General features: G+C 44.2%; 1 protein-coding gene across 2 annotated transcripts in view; it reads left to right on the top strand.

Moving 5' to 3' along the window:
• The window catches only part of LOC137317207 (sperm flagellar protein 1-like), a 103,682-nt gene extending 92,540 nt beyond the window's left edge, over window positions 1–11,142 (top strand). For both annotated transcript variants that reach the window (XM_067980757.1, XM_067980736.1), the window contains 2 exons: window positions 9,351–9,462; window positions 10,105–11,142. In XM_067980757.1, coding sequence (XP_067836858.1) covers window positions 9,351–9,462; window positions 10,105–10,206 — 214 coding nt within the window. In that variant the 3' untranslated portion in view covers window positions 10,207–11,142. The remainder of the gene's footprint in view (window positions 1–9,350; window positions 9,463–10,104) is intronic.
• Window positions 11,143–14,107: the final 2,965 nt, after the last annotated feature.

The following is a 14,107-nucleotide window of genomic DNA, read 5'->3' as shown; positions in this document are numbered from 1 at the left end:
CAGACCATCCGGTTTGTACTGGTCCCACCTCCCCCAGAACCGTTTCCAGTGTCCCAGGAATTTGAATCCCTCCCCCTTGCACCATTCCTCTAGCCACGTATTCATTTGAAATATCCTCCTATTTCTACTCTGACTAGCACGTGGCACTGGCAGCAATCCTGAGATTACTACCTTTGAGGTCCTATTTTTTAATTTACCTCCTAACTCCCTATATTCTGCTTTTAGGACCTCATCCCCTTTTTTACCTATATCGTTGGTGCCTATGTGCACCACGACAGCTGGCTGTTCGCCCTCCCCCTCCAAAATGTTCTGTAGCCGCTCCGAGACATCCTTGATCCTTGCACCAGGGAGGCAACACACCATACTGGAGTCTCGGTTGCGGCCGCAGAAACGCCTGTCTATTCCCCTTACAATTGAGTCCCCTATCACTATAGCTCTGCCACTCTTTTTCCTCCCAGCCTGTGCAGGAGGAAAAAGAGGGTTTGGGAGGTGCTGTCGAAGAAGCCTTGGCGAGATGCTGCAGTGCATCTTGTAGATGGTACACACTGCAGCCATGGGTCGCTGGTGGTGGAGGGAGTGAATGTTTAAGGTGGTGGATGGGGTGCCAATCAAGCGGGCTGCTTTGTCCTGGATGGTGTTGAGCTTCTTGAATGTTGTTGGAGCTACACTTATCCGGGCAAATGGAGAGTATTCCATCACACTCCTGACTTGTGCCTTGTAGATGGTGGAAAGGCTTTGGGGAGTCAGGAGGTGAGTCACTTGCCCCAGAATACCCAACCTCTGACCTGCTCTTGTAGCCACAGTATTTTTGTGGCTGGTCCAGTTTAGTTTCTATTCGATGGTGACCCCCAGGATGTTGATGGTGGGGGATTCGGTGATGGTAATGTCATGGGGAGGTGGTTAGACTTTCTCTTGTTGGAGATGGTCATTGCCTGGCACTTGTTTGGCGCGAATGTTACTCGCCACTTATGAGCCCAAGCCTGGATGTTGTCCAGATCTTGCTGCATGCGGGCACGGACACATTCATTATCTGAGGGGTTGCAATGGAACTGAACACTGTGCAATCATCAGCAAATATCCCCATTTCTGACCACATGATGGAGGGAGGGTCATTGATGAAACACCTGAAGATAGTTGGGCCTCGGACACTGCTCTGAGGAACTCCTGCGGCGATGTCCTGGGACTGAGATGATTGTCCTCCAACAACCACTACCATCTTCCTTTGTGCTAGGTATGACTCCAGCCACTGGAGAGTTTTCGCCCTGATTCCCATCGACTTCAGTTTTACTAGGGCTCCTTGGTGCCACACTCGGTCAAATGCTGCCTTGATGTCAAGGGCAGTCATTCTTCCCTCACCTCTGGAATTCAGCTCTTTTGTCCATGTTTGGACCAAGGCTGTAATGAGGTCTGTAGCTGAGTGGTCCTGGCGGAACCCAAACTGAGCATCGTTTCAATTGAAATCAATGGAACAAAAATAAGGCAGTCAATGTAAAGGGCGGGTGAACCATTCTGTCAGATGTCCATGTCGCAAAATTGAAAATTACCCCGTTCCATCTCTCTTTCTCTGCAATTGGTAAAAGCTAGATCTCCGCCTGCTTTTTCCCCCATCCATTGTTGCAGTCGGCTCCGGGTAGCATCTACCAGTTTATGGCACATGCATGTAAATGAGTGCATCATAATGTTACTCGCACCATTTTCATTTGTTTTGGCCCGCGCTACGATAGTTAGGAAACCAGTCATTACACAGCAATTTTTTAAAAAATATTAGCGTATTGAAGTTTTTGTGGGACAGGCTGGATGGACAAGTAGGTCTTTTCCTGTCTGCTATTGTTTGTCTGTTTTTCTTTCAATGTAAGATATCAGGTGCTCTATTTCGAACGACTGCAGGATAAAGCCAATGTATGCTCTTGACTTGGAATAGTCACTTCAGCTAAAGGTTGACAATATTAAAGGAAAATACTATCGATAATCTTGCTATGTTTTTTTAGCGAAAATGTTGCATTTTCATTTAATTATTAAAAGCAATCATTGTAGGTCCTAACAGTAAACACATCTAGAAACAGAATGTACAAGAAGAAAGTGAAATGATTCTTGCTAAATATCCTAAATATCTTGTGCAACCATCTGGTCCTATGTGCACAATAAATGTGACTGAAACAATCAGTCACTATGAATTGTATATTATAACCAATAGTAGGGTGATGGGGGGGTGGAAACAAGATGGGCACCTCCCTGGGCACTAAAACTGGGTATATTATGCTTAGTTATAGGTTGACATTATTAAGTACCCTTTTTTTTATAGAGGAGTTTGGGTCACAAGCATCATGGTATTTAATCTAACAGTTTCCAGATACTACACTTTAATTTTGCATTCAAATCTCTCTGTCTCATTATAGTTAGTTATGATACTAAAGAAAACTATCATTATCCTGAACAAATACATGTTAGGAGTAACTTCTTATCTCTAGCTCCCTCTGGTGCCCAGTGAGTAAAAGCACCATTCTCCCATGCACTTCCATTTGAAGGGAACAGTGAAAAGAAGGGCCATTTGGCCCTTTGTGCCTGTGCCTGCTCTTTGGTAGAGCTTTCCAATTAGTCCCACCGCCCTGCTCTTTCCTCATAGCTCTGTATTTTTTTTCCCTTCAAGTATTTATCCAATTCCCTTTTGAAAGTTCATACAATCTTAGAATGGTTACAGCACAGAAGGAGGCCATTCGGCCCATCGAGGCCATGCCAGATCTTTGTAAAAGCAATCCAGTTAGTCCCATTTCCCCGCTCTTTCCCTGTAGCCCTGGAAATTTTTTCCCTTCAAGTATATATCCAATTCCTTTTTGAAAGCCACAATTGAATCTGCTTCCACCACCCTTTCAGACAGTGCATTCAAGATCGTACCAACTCGCTGCTTTAAAAAAAGGTTTCCTCATGTCGCCTCTGGTTCTTTTGCAATCACCTTAAATCTGTGCCCTCTGCTTACCAACTCTTCTGCCACTGGAAACAGTTTCTCTTTATTTACTCTGTTAAAACCATTCATGATTTTGAACATCTCTATCAAATCTCCTCTTAACCTTCTCTGCTATAAAGAGAACAACCCCAGCTTCTCCAACCTCTCCACATAACTGAAGTCCCTCATCCCTGGTACCATTCTATTAAATCTCTTCTGCTCCCTCTCTAAGGCCTTCACATCTTACTAAGGTGTAGTGTAGCTGTACTACATATAGCTGTACTGAGGGAGGGGAGCACTGGGAATGGTTACCAACGGCTGCACCAGTCACCTGACAGCAATGAGGAAGTACCAGATTATTTTCTCTAACTTTTCACAGGAAAACAACTGCCCAATGTCAATGGCAACCAAAATGTTATCAGTCTCCAAAAAAAATGCATTCCTTTGCAAAATCCAATGTTTTGTGGGAGACAAAAACTTGATTTTCCCCATGAATCTGAGTTCCCAAACTGAGCCAGGCTTCTTTGGAAAGATGTCTAATGAAATACAGACCCATTCTCCACTGTGATTTTCCTCAGATCAAATCTTGCTATCGGGAGTAGGATAGTTTCAGATTGCAGGGAAGGCTGGGATCGGCCTGTATCAGTGTGACATTATCTTTATCGATACTGGGTCAATATCTTGGAATTCTCTATCTAACAGCTTTGTGGGCGCACAATCATAACAAGGACTGCAGTGGTTCAAGGCCCACCACCAATACCGTCTCAGGACAACCAGGAAAGGGCATCAAATGTGGTCTTTCTAGTGACACCCACATCCCCAGAACAAATTTAGAAAAACTGACACCATGAGGAGGCAGTGATATTAAACATGGAGGTACAGGAAATGGGGTCTCTAAAATACACCAAATGAGAGAGGGGAATTTGGAGTCTAGAATATCATGCTGGTGTTTTACGGGTCATTTGCACATTGGGTGCCAGGGAGAGGAACTTGGAAGTAGGAGGCTGGATGTATGAGCGGCATTAAAGATATTGGGTAGAGATACTACTAGCAGCACTGGCAAGCAAAGGACGGAGGTCGTAACTAAGACATAGCCAAAAAATGTCAGACTTCAAAATGTATGAAAAACAAATTAAATACAGAGAAATTAAAAATCAATTTATGTCAGGCATGAGCTTCAAACTGAAAATCTAGAAACTTAGCTAAAATACCTTATCTGTGTAAGCTACAGTCTGCACTTTATGATGTTAGCAGGCTGTCATCTCTGTTCTGTTATTCAGTGATGAGGGTTAATTAATTATGAACATACAGTTATGTATGTGCAAAGGAGTGGAGTCTCAGGGGATTAAATCGTCTGGGAAGAAATTCCACAAGCAGGAAATGTGGTGCGTGAAGCCTCACTGTTGCCCATCTCCACAAACACCTTATGCTCGATGAGCATCTCTTGCGCTCTTGGTATCAGCACAGTTTGTAGCGCGTGCCCAAAGCTTTTGTTCTACCATCTTCCTCGTAATTGGAAATAAAAGTTTTGCTAAAGGTTGACAAACTCCCAGGGCCTGATAATCTACATCCCAGAGAACTAAAGGAAGTGGACCTGGAAATAATGGATGCATTGGTGATCATCTTCCAAAATTCTATAGACTCTGGAACAGTTCCTACAGATTGGAGGGTGGCAAATGTAACCCCACAATTTAAAAAAGGAGGGAGAGAAAAAACAGGGAATTACAGACCAGTTAGCCTAACATCAGTAGTGGAGAAAATGCTAGAGTCTATTATAAAAGATGTGATAACAGAACACTTGGAAGGCATTAACGGGATTGGACAAAGTCAGCATGGGTTTATGAAAGGGAAATCATGCTTAACAAATCTACTGGAGTTTTTTGAGGAGGTAATTGGTTGAATAGATAGGGGAGAACCAGCAGATGTGGTGTACTTGGATTTTCAGAAGACTTTTGATAAGGTCCCACACAAGAGGTTAGTGTGCAAAATTAAAGCACATGGGATTGGGGGGAATATACTGGCATAGATTGAGAATTGGTTGACAGACAGGAAACAGAGAGTAGGAATAAACGGATCTTTTTCCGGGTGGCAGGCAGTGACTAGTGGGGTACCGCAGGGATCAGTGCTTGGGTCCCAGCTATTCACAATATATATCAATGATTTGGATGAGGGAACTAATTGTAACATTTCCAAGTTTGCAGACGACACAAAGCTGGGGTGGAATGTGAGCTGTGAGGAGGATGCAAAGAGGCTCCAATGTGATTTAGACAAGTTGGGTGAGTGGGCAAGAACATGGCAGATGCAGTATAACGTGGATAAATGTGAGGTTATCCACTTTGGTTGTAAAAACAGAAAGGCAGATTATTATCTGAATGGTGATAGATTGGGAAAAGGGGAGGTGCAATGCGACCTGGGTGTCCTTGTACACCAGTCGCTGAAAGCGAGCATTCAGGTGCAGCAAGCAGTTAGGAAGGCGAATGGTATAGTGGCCTTCATTGCAAGAGGAATTGAGTACAGGAGCAGGGATGTCTTACTGCAGTTATACAGGGCCTTGGTGAGACCACATCTGGAGTATTGTGTGCAATTTTGGTCTCCTTATCTGAGGAAGGATGTCCTTGCCATGGAGGGAGTTCAACGAAGGTTTACCAGACTGATTCCTGGGATGGCAGGACTGACGTATGAGGAGAGATTGGGTTGACTAGGCCTATATTCACAAGAGTTTAGAAGAATGAGAGGTGATCTCATCGAAACATATAAAATTCTAACGGGACTAGACAGACTAGATGCAGGGAGGATGTTCCCGATGGCTGTGGAGTCCAGAAGCAGGGGTCACAGTCTCGATATAGGGTATGCCATTTAGAACCGAGATGAGGAGAAATTTCTTCACTCAGAGGGTGGTGAACCTGTGGAATTCTCTACCACAGACGGCAGTAGAGGCCAAGTCATTCGATCAAGGGATAGGGGGAAAAAGCGGGAACAGGTTACTGAGTTAGACGATCAACCATGATCATTTTGAATGGCGGAGCAGGCCCGAAGGGCTGAATGACCTACTTTTGCTCCTATTTTCTATGTCTATGTTTCTATGTTTCATGAGTCACTAATGCTTGTGAACTTCCAGAGTTTGTGATCTGCGAATATTACACCAACTTAACATCGTGCGAACGTACAAACAGAAAGGTGACAGGAGATCGCGACACCCATCAATGCTCTTCGTCCACCACCCTTCCCAGTCATCAGTCCTGCTAATCCCTTGGGGTTGCAAAAAACACGGACAAAATGGCCAATTCCAGAAAAAATTCTGAATAGCAACTGATTCCCCACCACCACCCCCACAACACAGGGACATCACTCGGTGAATTGAAGCACCCCAATTGTTGCAGCTGAGATCAGCTAATTCTGCACTGACTGTGGATCAGGCCAGGCACCTTCTGGTCTGTATGGCCTATAACCCACAACCAGTAGCTAGGGGCAGGATATTTGAACTTTTCACTCCACTTGCGTGCGGAGTGTTGACTGAGCTGGCATTTAGCTCCGTACCCTGTCTTTTCCTTGTTACCCAACAAAAAGAAGGCAAGGGAGTAATATTAGGACAGAGGGATATCCCAGCCTGTTTTTTTAAAAAAATCCATTAAATGAGAAAAACTTGCATTAGAGCTGCCATTCACATCCTCAAAGCACTTCATAGCTAGTTATATAGGCAAACATGGCAGCCAATTTACACACAGTTGGGTCCCACAAACAGCAAATGAAATACAAAAACATAGAACCATCTAATAGAGCTCTTGTTCCTGTAGTTTTTTTCCCCTTTCCTATGGAGAAGTATGCGGCCTCAGCTTGGCACAATTAATTAATTCAAAACGGGTTATGAAGGGTTTTGAAAGAGTAAATAAGGAGAAACTGTTTCCATTGGCAGGAGGGACAGTAACCAGAGGCCACAGATTTACTGTAATTGGCAAAAGAACCAGAGGGGAGATGAGGAGAATATTTTTTTCGCAGCGAGTTGTGATGATCTGGAATGCGCTGACTGAAAGGGTGGTGGAAGCAGATTCAGTAGTAACTTTCAAAAGTGCATTGGACATATACTTGAAAAGGAAAAATTTTCAGGGCAGTGGAGTAAGAACAGGGGAGTGGGACTAATTAGATACGTCTTTCAAAGAGGTAGCAGAAGCATGATGGGCTGAATGGCCTCCTTCCATGCTGTATGATTCTATGAAGAGTTTACTGCGTGAGGAACTGCAGGCACAGACCTGCAACCTGTAACTCTCTGGAGCGGCAGATTGCAGCATTCCTGAGGGAGGTGCTTGAACAAAATACTTGTTGCAATTCTGGCCCTTGACAGAAAATGCCAGTAGCATTAGGATTGCAAAGAAAAACAATTTCTTTACATTTTATTCTAATTCGCACTGCATTTAGCGGTTAAAATATATTGGGGCAGAAATTGCTCGATGCGGCGAAGTAACGGTTACTATCCATAGTTTTAAATAGAATCTTAGAATGGTTACAGCGCAGGAGGAGGCCATTTGGCCCATTGAGCCCGTGTCGGCTCTTTGTAAGAGCAATCCAATTAGTCCCATTCACTCTCTTTCCCTGTAGTCCTGCAAATTTTTTCCCTTCAAGTATTTATCCAATTTTTGAAAGCCACAATTGAATCTGCTTTCACCACCCTTTCAGGCGCTGAATTCCAGATCATAACCACTCGCTGCGTAAAAAAGTTTCTCCTCATGTCGCCTTTGGTTCTTTTGCCAATCACCTTAAATCTGTGTCCTCTGGTTCTCGACCCTTCCGCCAATGGCAACAGTTTCTCTTTATTTTCTTTATCTAAACCTGTCATGATTTTGAACACCTCTATCAAATCTCCTCTCAACCTTCTCTGCTCTAAGGAGAACAACCCCAGCTTCTCCAGTCTCTCCACATAACTGAAGTGCCTCATCACTGGAATCATTCTCGTAAATCTTCTGCACCCTCTCTAAGGCCTTGACATTCTTCCTAAAGTGTGGTGCCCAGAATTGAACACAATACTCCAGCTAAGGCCTAACCAGTGTTTTATGAAGGTTCAACATAACTTCCTTGCTTTTGTACTCTGTGCCTCTATTAATAAAGCCCATGATCCTATATGCTTTTTTTAACCGCTTTCTCAGTCTGCCCTGCCACCTTCAAAGATTTGTGCATTTACACCCCCAGGTCTCTCCGTTCCTGCACCCCCTTTAGAATTGTACCATTTAGTTTATATTGCCTCTCTTCATTCTTCCTGCCAAAATGTATCTTCTCACTTCTCTGTGTTAAACTTCATCTGCTATGTGTCCGTCCAATCCACCAGCCTATCTATGTCCTCTTGAAGTCTGTTACTATCCTCCTCACTATTTACTACACTTCCAAGTTTTGTGTCACCTGCAAATTTTGAAATTGTGTCCTGTACACCCAAGTCCAAGTCATTAATATATATCAAAAAACAGTGTTCCTAGCACCGAGCCCTGGGGAGCATCAATGTATACCTTCCTCCAGTCTGAGAAACAACCGTTTATCACTACTCTCTGTTCCCTGCCACTTAGCCAATTTTGTATCCATGCTGTCACAGCCCCTTTTATTTCATGGGCTTCAATTTTGCTGACCAGCCTATTGTGTGGCACTTTATGAAACGCCTTTTGAAAGTCCATATATACAACATCAGCCGCATTGCCCTCATCTACCCTCTCTGTTACCTCATCAAAAAACTCTATCAAGTTAGTTAAACATGATTTGCCTTTAACAAACCCGTGCTGGCTTTCCTTTATTAATCCACACTTGTCCAAGTGACTGTTAATTTTGTCCCGGATTATTGTTTCTAAAAGCTTCCCCCACCACCGAGGTGAAACTGACTGGCCTGTAGTTGCTGGGTTTATCCTTACACCCTTCTTCAAAAAAGGGTGTAACGTTTGCAATTCTCCAGTCCTCTGGCGCCACCCCCGTATCTAAGGAGGATTGGAAGATTATGGCCAGCACCTCTGCAATTTCCACCCTTACTTCCCTCAGCAACCTACATGATGACAGATGCAAAACTTAAAAATGTTCTTCTAATTAAAACTTGTTGATTCCAATCACATTTTTTTATAAGACGCGACATATAGGGGTATATTTTCCAAATGGCGCAATTCCTTTATGAACTTATAACTAAATTCTTCTGTGACCTTTTTTTTTAACTGTTTTCCCCAAGGAGTTAGAGAGAATATCTTTACAGCGATAGCAACGTCAGTCAGGCAGCACTAACCACTAACGGTTGCTAATGATAACAAATAAATTCCCATTGGCTACTGCCCCACCCAGAAATTGGTCAAGGGATGTGGAGCTGTTCATGGAATTTATTATTTAATTTGCTGCATAGGCTCTTTGTCCAGTCGTGATTAATGTTTTCAGATTCTGTCTTTATTTTCAGTCCAACAAAGCTCCAGCCTGGATTTGCACACACAAGCCAGCTGAGCCCAGAGGTACGGATCTTGTTGGAGGAGAAAGAACAGGCACTGCTGGCTTTTCAGGAAACTATCCAGGTACCAGGCATGGAATAGATTTAAACTGTCAAACACTCTTTTTTAAAAATTGCTTCACGGGATGTGGGCGACGCTGCCAAGGCTGAAATCATTGCCCAATCTTAGTTGTCCTGAGAAAGTGGTGTGGGCTGCCTTCTTGATCTGCTTCAGTCCTACTTATTGCTGAACTTTGTAGCGATTATTTACAACTAAGTGGCTTGTTAGGCCACCTCAAAGGGTATTTCCTACATTACAACAGCGAATACACTTAAAAAAAAAAGTACTTCATTGGCTGTAAAGCGCATTGGGACGTCTTGAGGTCGTGAAAGGCGTTATATAAATGCAAGTCTTTTTCTTTCGTTATTAAGAGTTGACCAGCTAGCTTACCTTGACCTTATTTATGCCTTTCATTATTCTGTATCACGTCTCCCCCTCAGTCTTCTCCAGTGAAAGATGCCTGAGTCTTTCTTCATAACTTAGAATGAAAGAAAGAACTTGCATTTAAACAGCGCCTTTCATGACCTCAGGACGTCCCAAAGTGCTTTATAGCCAATGAAGTACTTTTGAAGTGCAGTCACTGTTGTAACGCTGCAACTTAGGCCCTGAGGTCCAGAGTGATGTCGTTACTGCTGTTCTAAACTTAGCCTGAGTATTGTGTTTCAGATCCTGCAGGTGAAAGTTCGCCGACTCGAGCATCTTCTCCACCTAAAAGACGTCCGAATTGACGACCTCACGCGGCGCGTGCAGCAAACTGAACAAAGATAAAGGGGCCTTCGCTCCCTCCTTTCACTTCAGCCATGACAACTGTGTTAATGCTTTTATAGATCAGTGTTTAAAAATAATGAAAAGAAAAATATCCAATATTTAGCAGCCTGACTGAGAAAGTATAGCAGATACTCAATTGGACTATGAACCTAGCCTCAATGGCAGCAGCTATTTGAAAGTGGGGACATCACAACCAAACCCAAACCTATCCTCACCTGACATCAACATGCACCTTGCAGCTTGGGCTACTGGATTGTGACAAGGAGTAGGCGCCCTGTCTGATTTTTCCCCTGTATAGCCCAGTACACTGAGGCTAACTGTAGAACCGCTTCAGCAGCGTGGCTGAGATCAGTTATCGCTGCACATTTAGAATGTTGAGCTAGAGGAGCTGAATGGCCTCACTCATGTACTCTCTGTTCCACAATGCAGGAGTTGAACCTTCTGATAGTGTTAAGTTTTCAGCTCTTATTTCAGCTATGATTACAGTAATAGTTACTCAGATCACATGACAGACACATAGGAGGAAGGCCGTTTTCCTCGTCTTAACTAATTCCTCCAAAAAGACCCGACAATTTCCCCATCATGCCCTCTGGCTACTTCTAAAATGATTCCAGGGTACTATTGTCACTGTTTAGTTTGAGGTCATCCTCCGGGTTTATACTTTTATACTATTTATTATCTAACATACTTCTATGAGGTCAACAGTCGGTCACCTCCTTTTCAAGGCTGAAAAGAACAGGTTTTTACCAGACTAATATTCCTCCCTCAAACAATATTACTAAGGGAAAAAAAATGAGTTATTCATCGCATTGATGTTTGTTGGAACTTGATCGATACAAAATGGCTGCCGTGTTTGCCTCAGACACTGCACTCCAAAGGCATTCATGGTATGCGAAGCACCTTGAGAAATTGGGAGGCGAGACCGAAGGAGGTGGAGCGGGCGGGGGGGGGTGGCGGCGGGTGGTGGTGGGAGGGGCTGTGAGCCCAGGCTGGCAGCGACCCACGGTATATTTATGTGGGGCCCAGAGGAGCACTCCTGCTCCTCCTGGCCCCACATTGATAGGTGAAACTTAACCTTTCCAGGGCCTCTGCAGCTGGGCTATTCGGTGCAAAAATGGCAATCGGGGTACGTCATAAGACCCTGATTAGTATCTTAAACTGCCTGACTCGGTAGGGGGGCCTCTGCGGCCGCCCAGCAGTAGGCCCCAGGGAACATTGCTATGGCCACAGTGATGGCAGCAATGGGGCGGTAGGTCATTGTCCACCATTTTCATAGTGCTTCCACTGGGCGGGAGATCTGAATATTCAGCCCTATATGTGGCTCCTGATACTCCATAGAATGCACATATGCGATTTACAAATGCAAAAAACTAGGATGCCCCTTTGCCAGGAGTTATAGTATCCCGTAACTTCAATTAGCAAGGAGTATAATCGTATAATCATAGTGAAGTAATCATTAGAATTTGCCTTTTTTCTCGCACATGTAAGTAGGTGATCAAGAGAACACACCCTGTCTCTCTTCTTTTAAGGCACTCCTTAAAACTTAACTCTTTGACCAAGCTTTTGGTCACCTGTCCTTATACCTCCTTATGTGGCATGGTGTCAAATTTTGTTTGATTATCACTCCTGTGATGAGCCTTGCGACATTTTACTACATTAAAGACGCTATATAAATGCAAGTTGTTGTTGTTGTTGCCTCCTCTATCTCCAACTCCCAACAATTCATTTCTTCTCTCCATACTGGGCCCACTCACAACCACAATAGATGCTCTATTTAACAATTTACCATTGAGTCTCTTATATACCACAGGTGTGGAGTAGGATATGTTATTGACAGTAAATTCGGTTTGTTGCTGTAGACCCCTTTAACAATCAGCTGCTATAAAGAATTATAGTTAAGATTGTTTTTTTATATCCATTTATGTTTGTTTGAAATGTTTATGGCTGCTGACAACACCATTAAGAGTGCTGACTTCGAGGAGTAACTGACCCCAACACTGTGCAGGAGCTGAATTAATAGAGGATTTTATCATGTTAAAGGTGATATATAAATACAAGTTGTTGTTGTTGGATATAATCATTAAATGGGGAAAAAGTTAAGAGGAATTCTCTTTGTTTGAAGTACTCGGACATCTTTTTGAAAAAATATAATTTCTGTATTTTAATATAATTGGGTACGGTAGCATAGTGGTTATGTTACTGGACGAGTAATCCAGAGGCCTGGACTAAAATACAGGGTCATGAGTTCAAATCCCGCCATGGCAGCTGGTGAATTTAAATTCAATTAATTAATTAAATTCAATTAATTAAAATAAAAATCTGGAATTAAAATACTAGTATCAGTAATGATGGCCATGAAACTACCGGATTGTCGTAAAAACCCATCTGGTTCACTAATGTCCTTTAGGGAAGGAAACCTGCCATCCTTACCCGGTCTGGCCTACATGTGACTCCAGACCCACAGCAATGTGGTTGATTCTTAATTGCCCTCTGAAATGGCCGAGCAAGCCACTCAGTTGTAAAATCTCGCTACGAAAAGTCATAATAAGAATAAAACCGGATGGACCACCCGGCATCGGACCACTAGGCACCGGACACGACAACGGCAAAACACCAAGCCCAGTCGACCCTGCAAAGTCCTCCTCACTAACATCTGGGGACTTGTGCCAAAATTGGGAGAGCTGTCCCACAGACAAGTCAAGCAACAGCCTGACAAAGCCATACTCACAGAATCATACCTTTCAGCCAACGTCCCAGACTCTTCCATCACCATCCCTGGGTATGTCCTGTCCCACCGGCAGGACAGACCCACCAGAGGTGGTGGTACAGTGATATACAGTCAGGAGGGAGTGGCCCTGGGAGTCCTCAACATTGACTCTGGACCCCATGAAATCTCATGGCATCAGGTCAAACATGGGCAAGGAAACCTCCTGCTGATTACCACCTACCGTCCTCCCTCAGCTGATGAATCAGTCCTCCTCCATGTTGAGCACCACTTGGAAGAAGCACTGAGGGTAGCAAGGGCACAAAATGTACTCTGGGTGGGGGACTTCAATGTCCATCACCAAGAGTGGCTCGGTAGCACCTCTACTGACCGAGCTGGCCGAGTCCTGAAGGACATAGCTGCTAGACTGGGCCTGCGGCAGGTGGTGAGCGAACCAACATGAGGGAAAAACTTACTTGACCTCATCCTCACCAATCTACCTGTCGCAAATGCATCTGTCCATGACAGTATTGGTAGGAGTGACCACCGCACAGTCCTTGTGGAGATGAAGTCCCGTCTTCGCACTGAGGACACCATCCAACGTGTTGTGTGGTACTACCACCGTGCTAAATGGGATAGATTCAGAACAGATCTAGCAGCTCAAAACTGGGCATCCATGAGGCGCTGTGGGCCAGCAGCAGCAGAATTGTATTCCACCACAATCTGTAACCTCATGGCCCGGCATATTCCTCACTCTACCATTACCAACAAGCCAGGGGATCAACCCTGGTTCAATGAGGAGTGTAGAAGAGCATGCCAGGAGCAGCACCAGGCGTACCTAAAAATGAGGTGCCAACCTGGTGAAGCTACAACTCAGGACTACATGCATGCTAAACAGCAGAAGCAACATGCTATAGACAGAGCTAAGCGATTCCACAACCAGCGGATCAGATCAAAGCTCTGCAGTCCTGCCACATCCAGTCGTGAATGGTGGTGGACAATTAAACAACTAACGGGAGGAGGAGGCTCTGCAAACATCCCCATCCTCAATGATGGCGGAGTCCAGCACGTGAGTGCAAAAGACAAGGCTGAAGCATTTGCAACCATCTTCAGCCAGAAGTGCCGAGTGGATGATCCATCTCGGCCTCCTCCCGATATCCCCACCATCACAGAAGCCAGTCTTCGGCCAATTCGATT

This window comes from Heptranchias perlo, chromosome 1, assembly GCF_035084215.1.
Source record: "Heptranchias perlo isolate sHepPer1 chromosome 1, sHepPer1.hap1, whole genome shotgun sequence".
NCBI classification, from domain to species: Eukaryota; Metazoa; Chordata; class Chondrichthyes; order Hexanchiformes; family Hexanchidae; genus Heptranchias; species Heptranchias perlo.
Note: the sequence above shows the minus strand (reverse complement) of the source record. Positions and strands in the feature narration are given on the sequence as shown.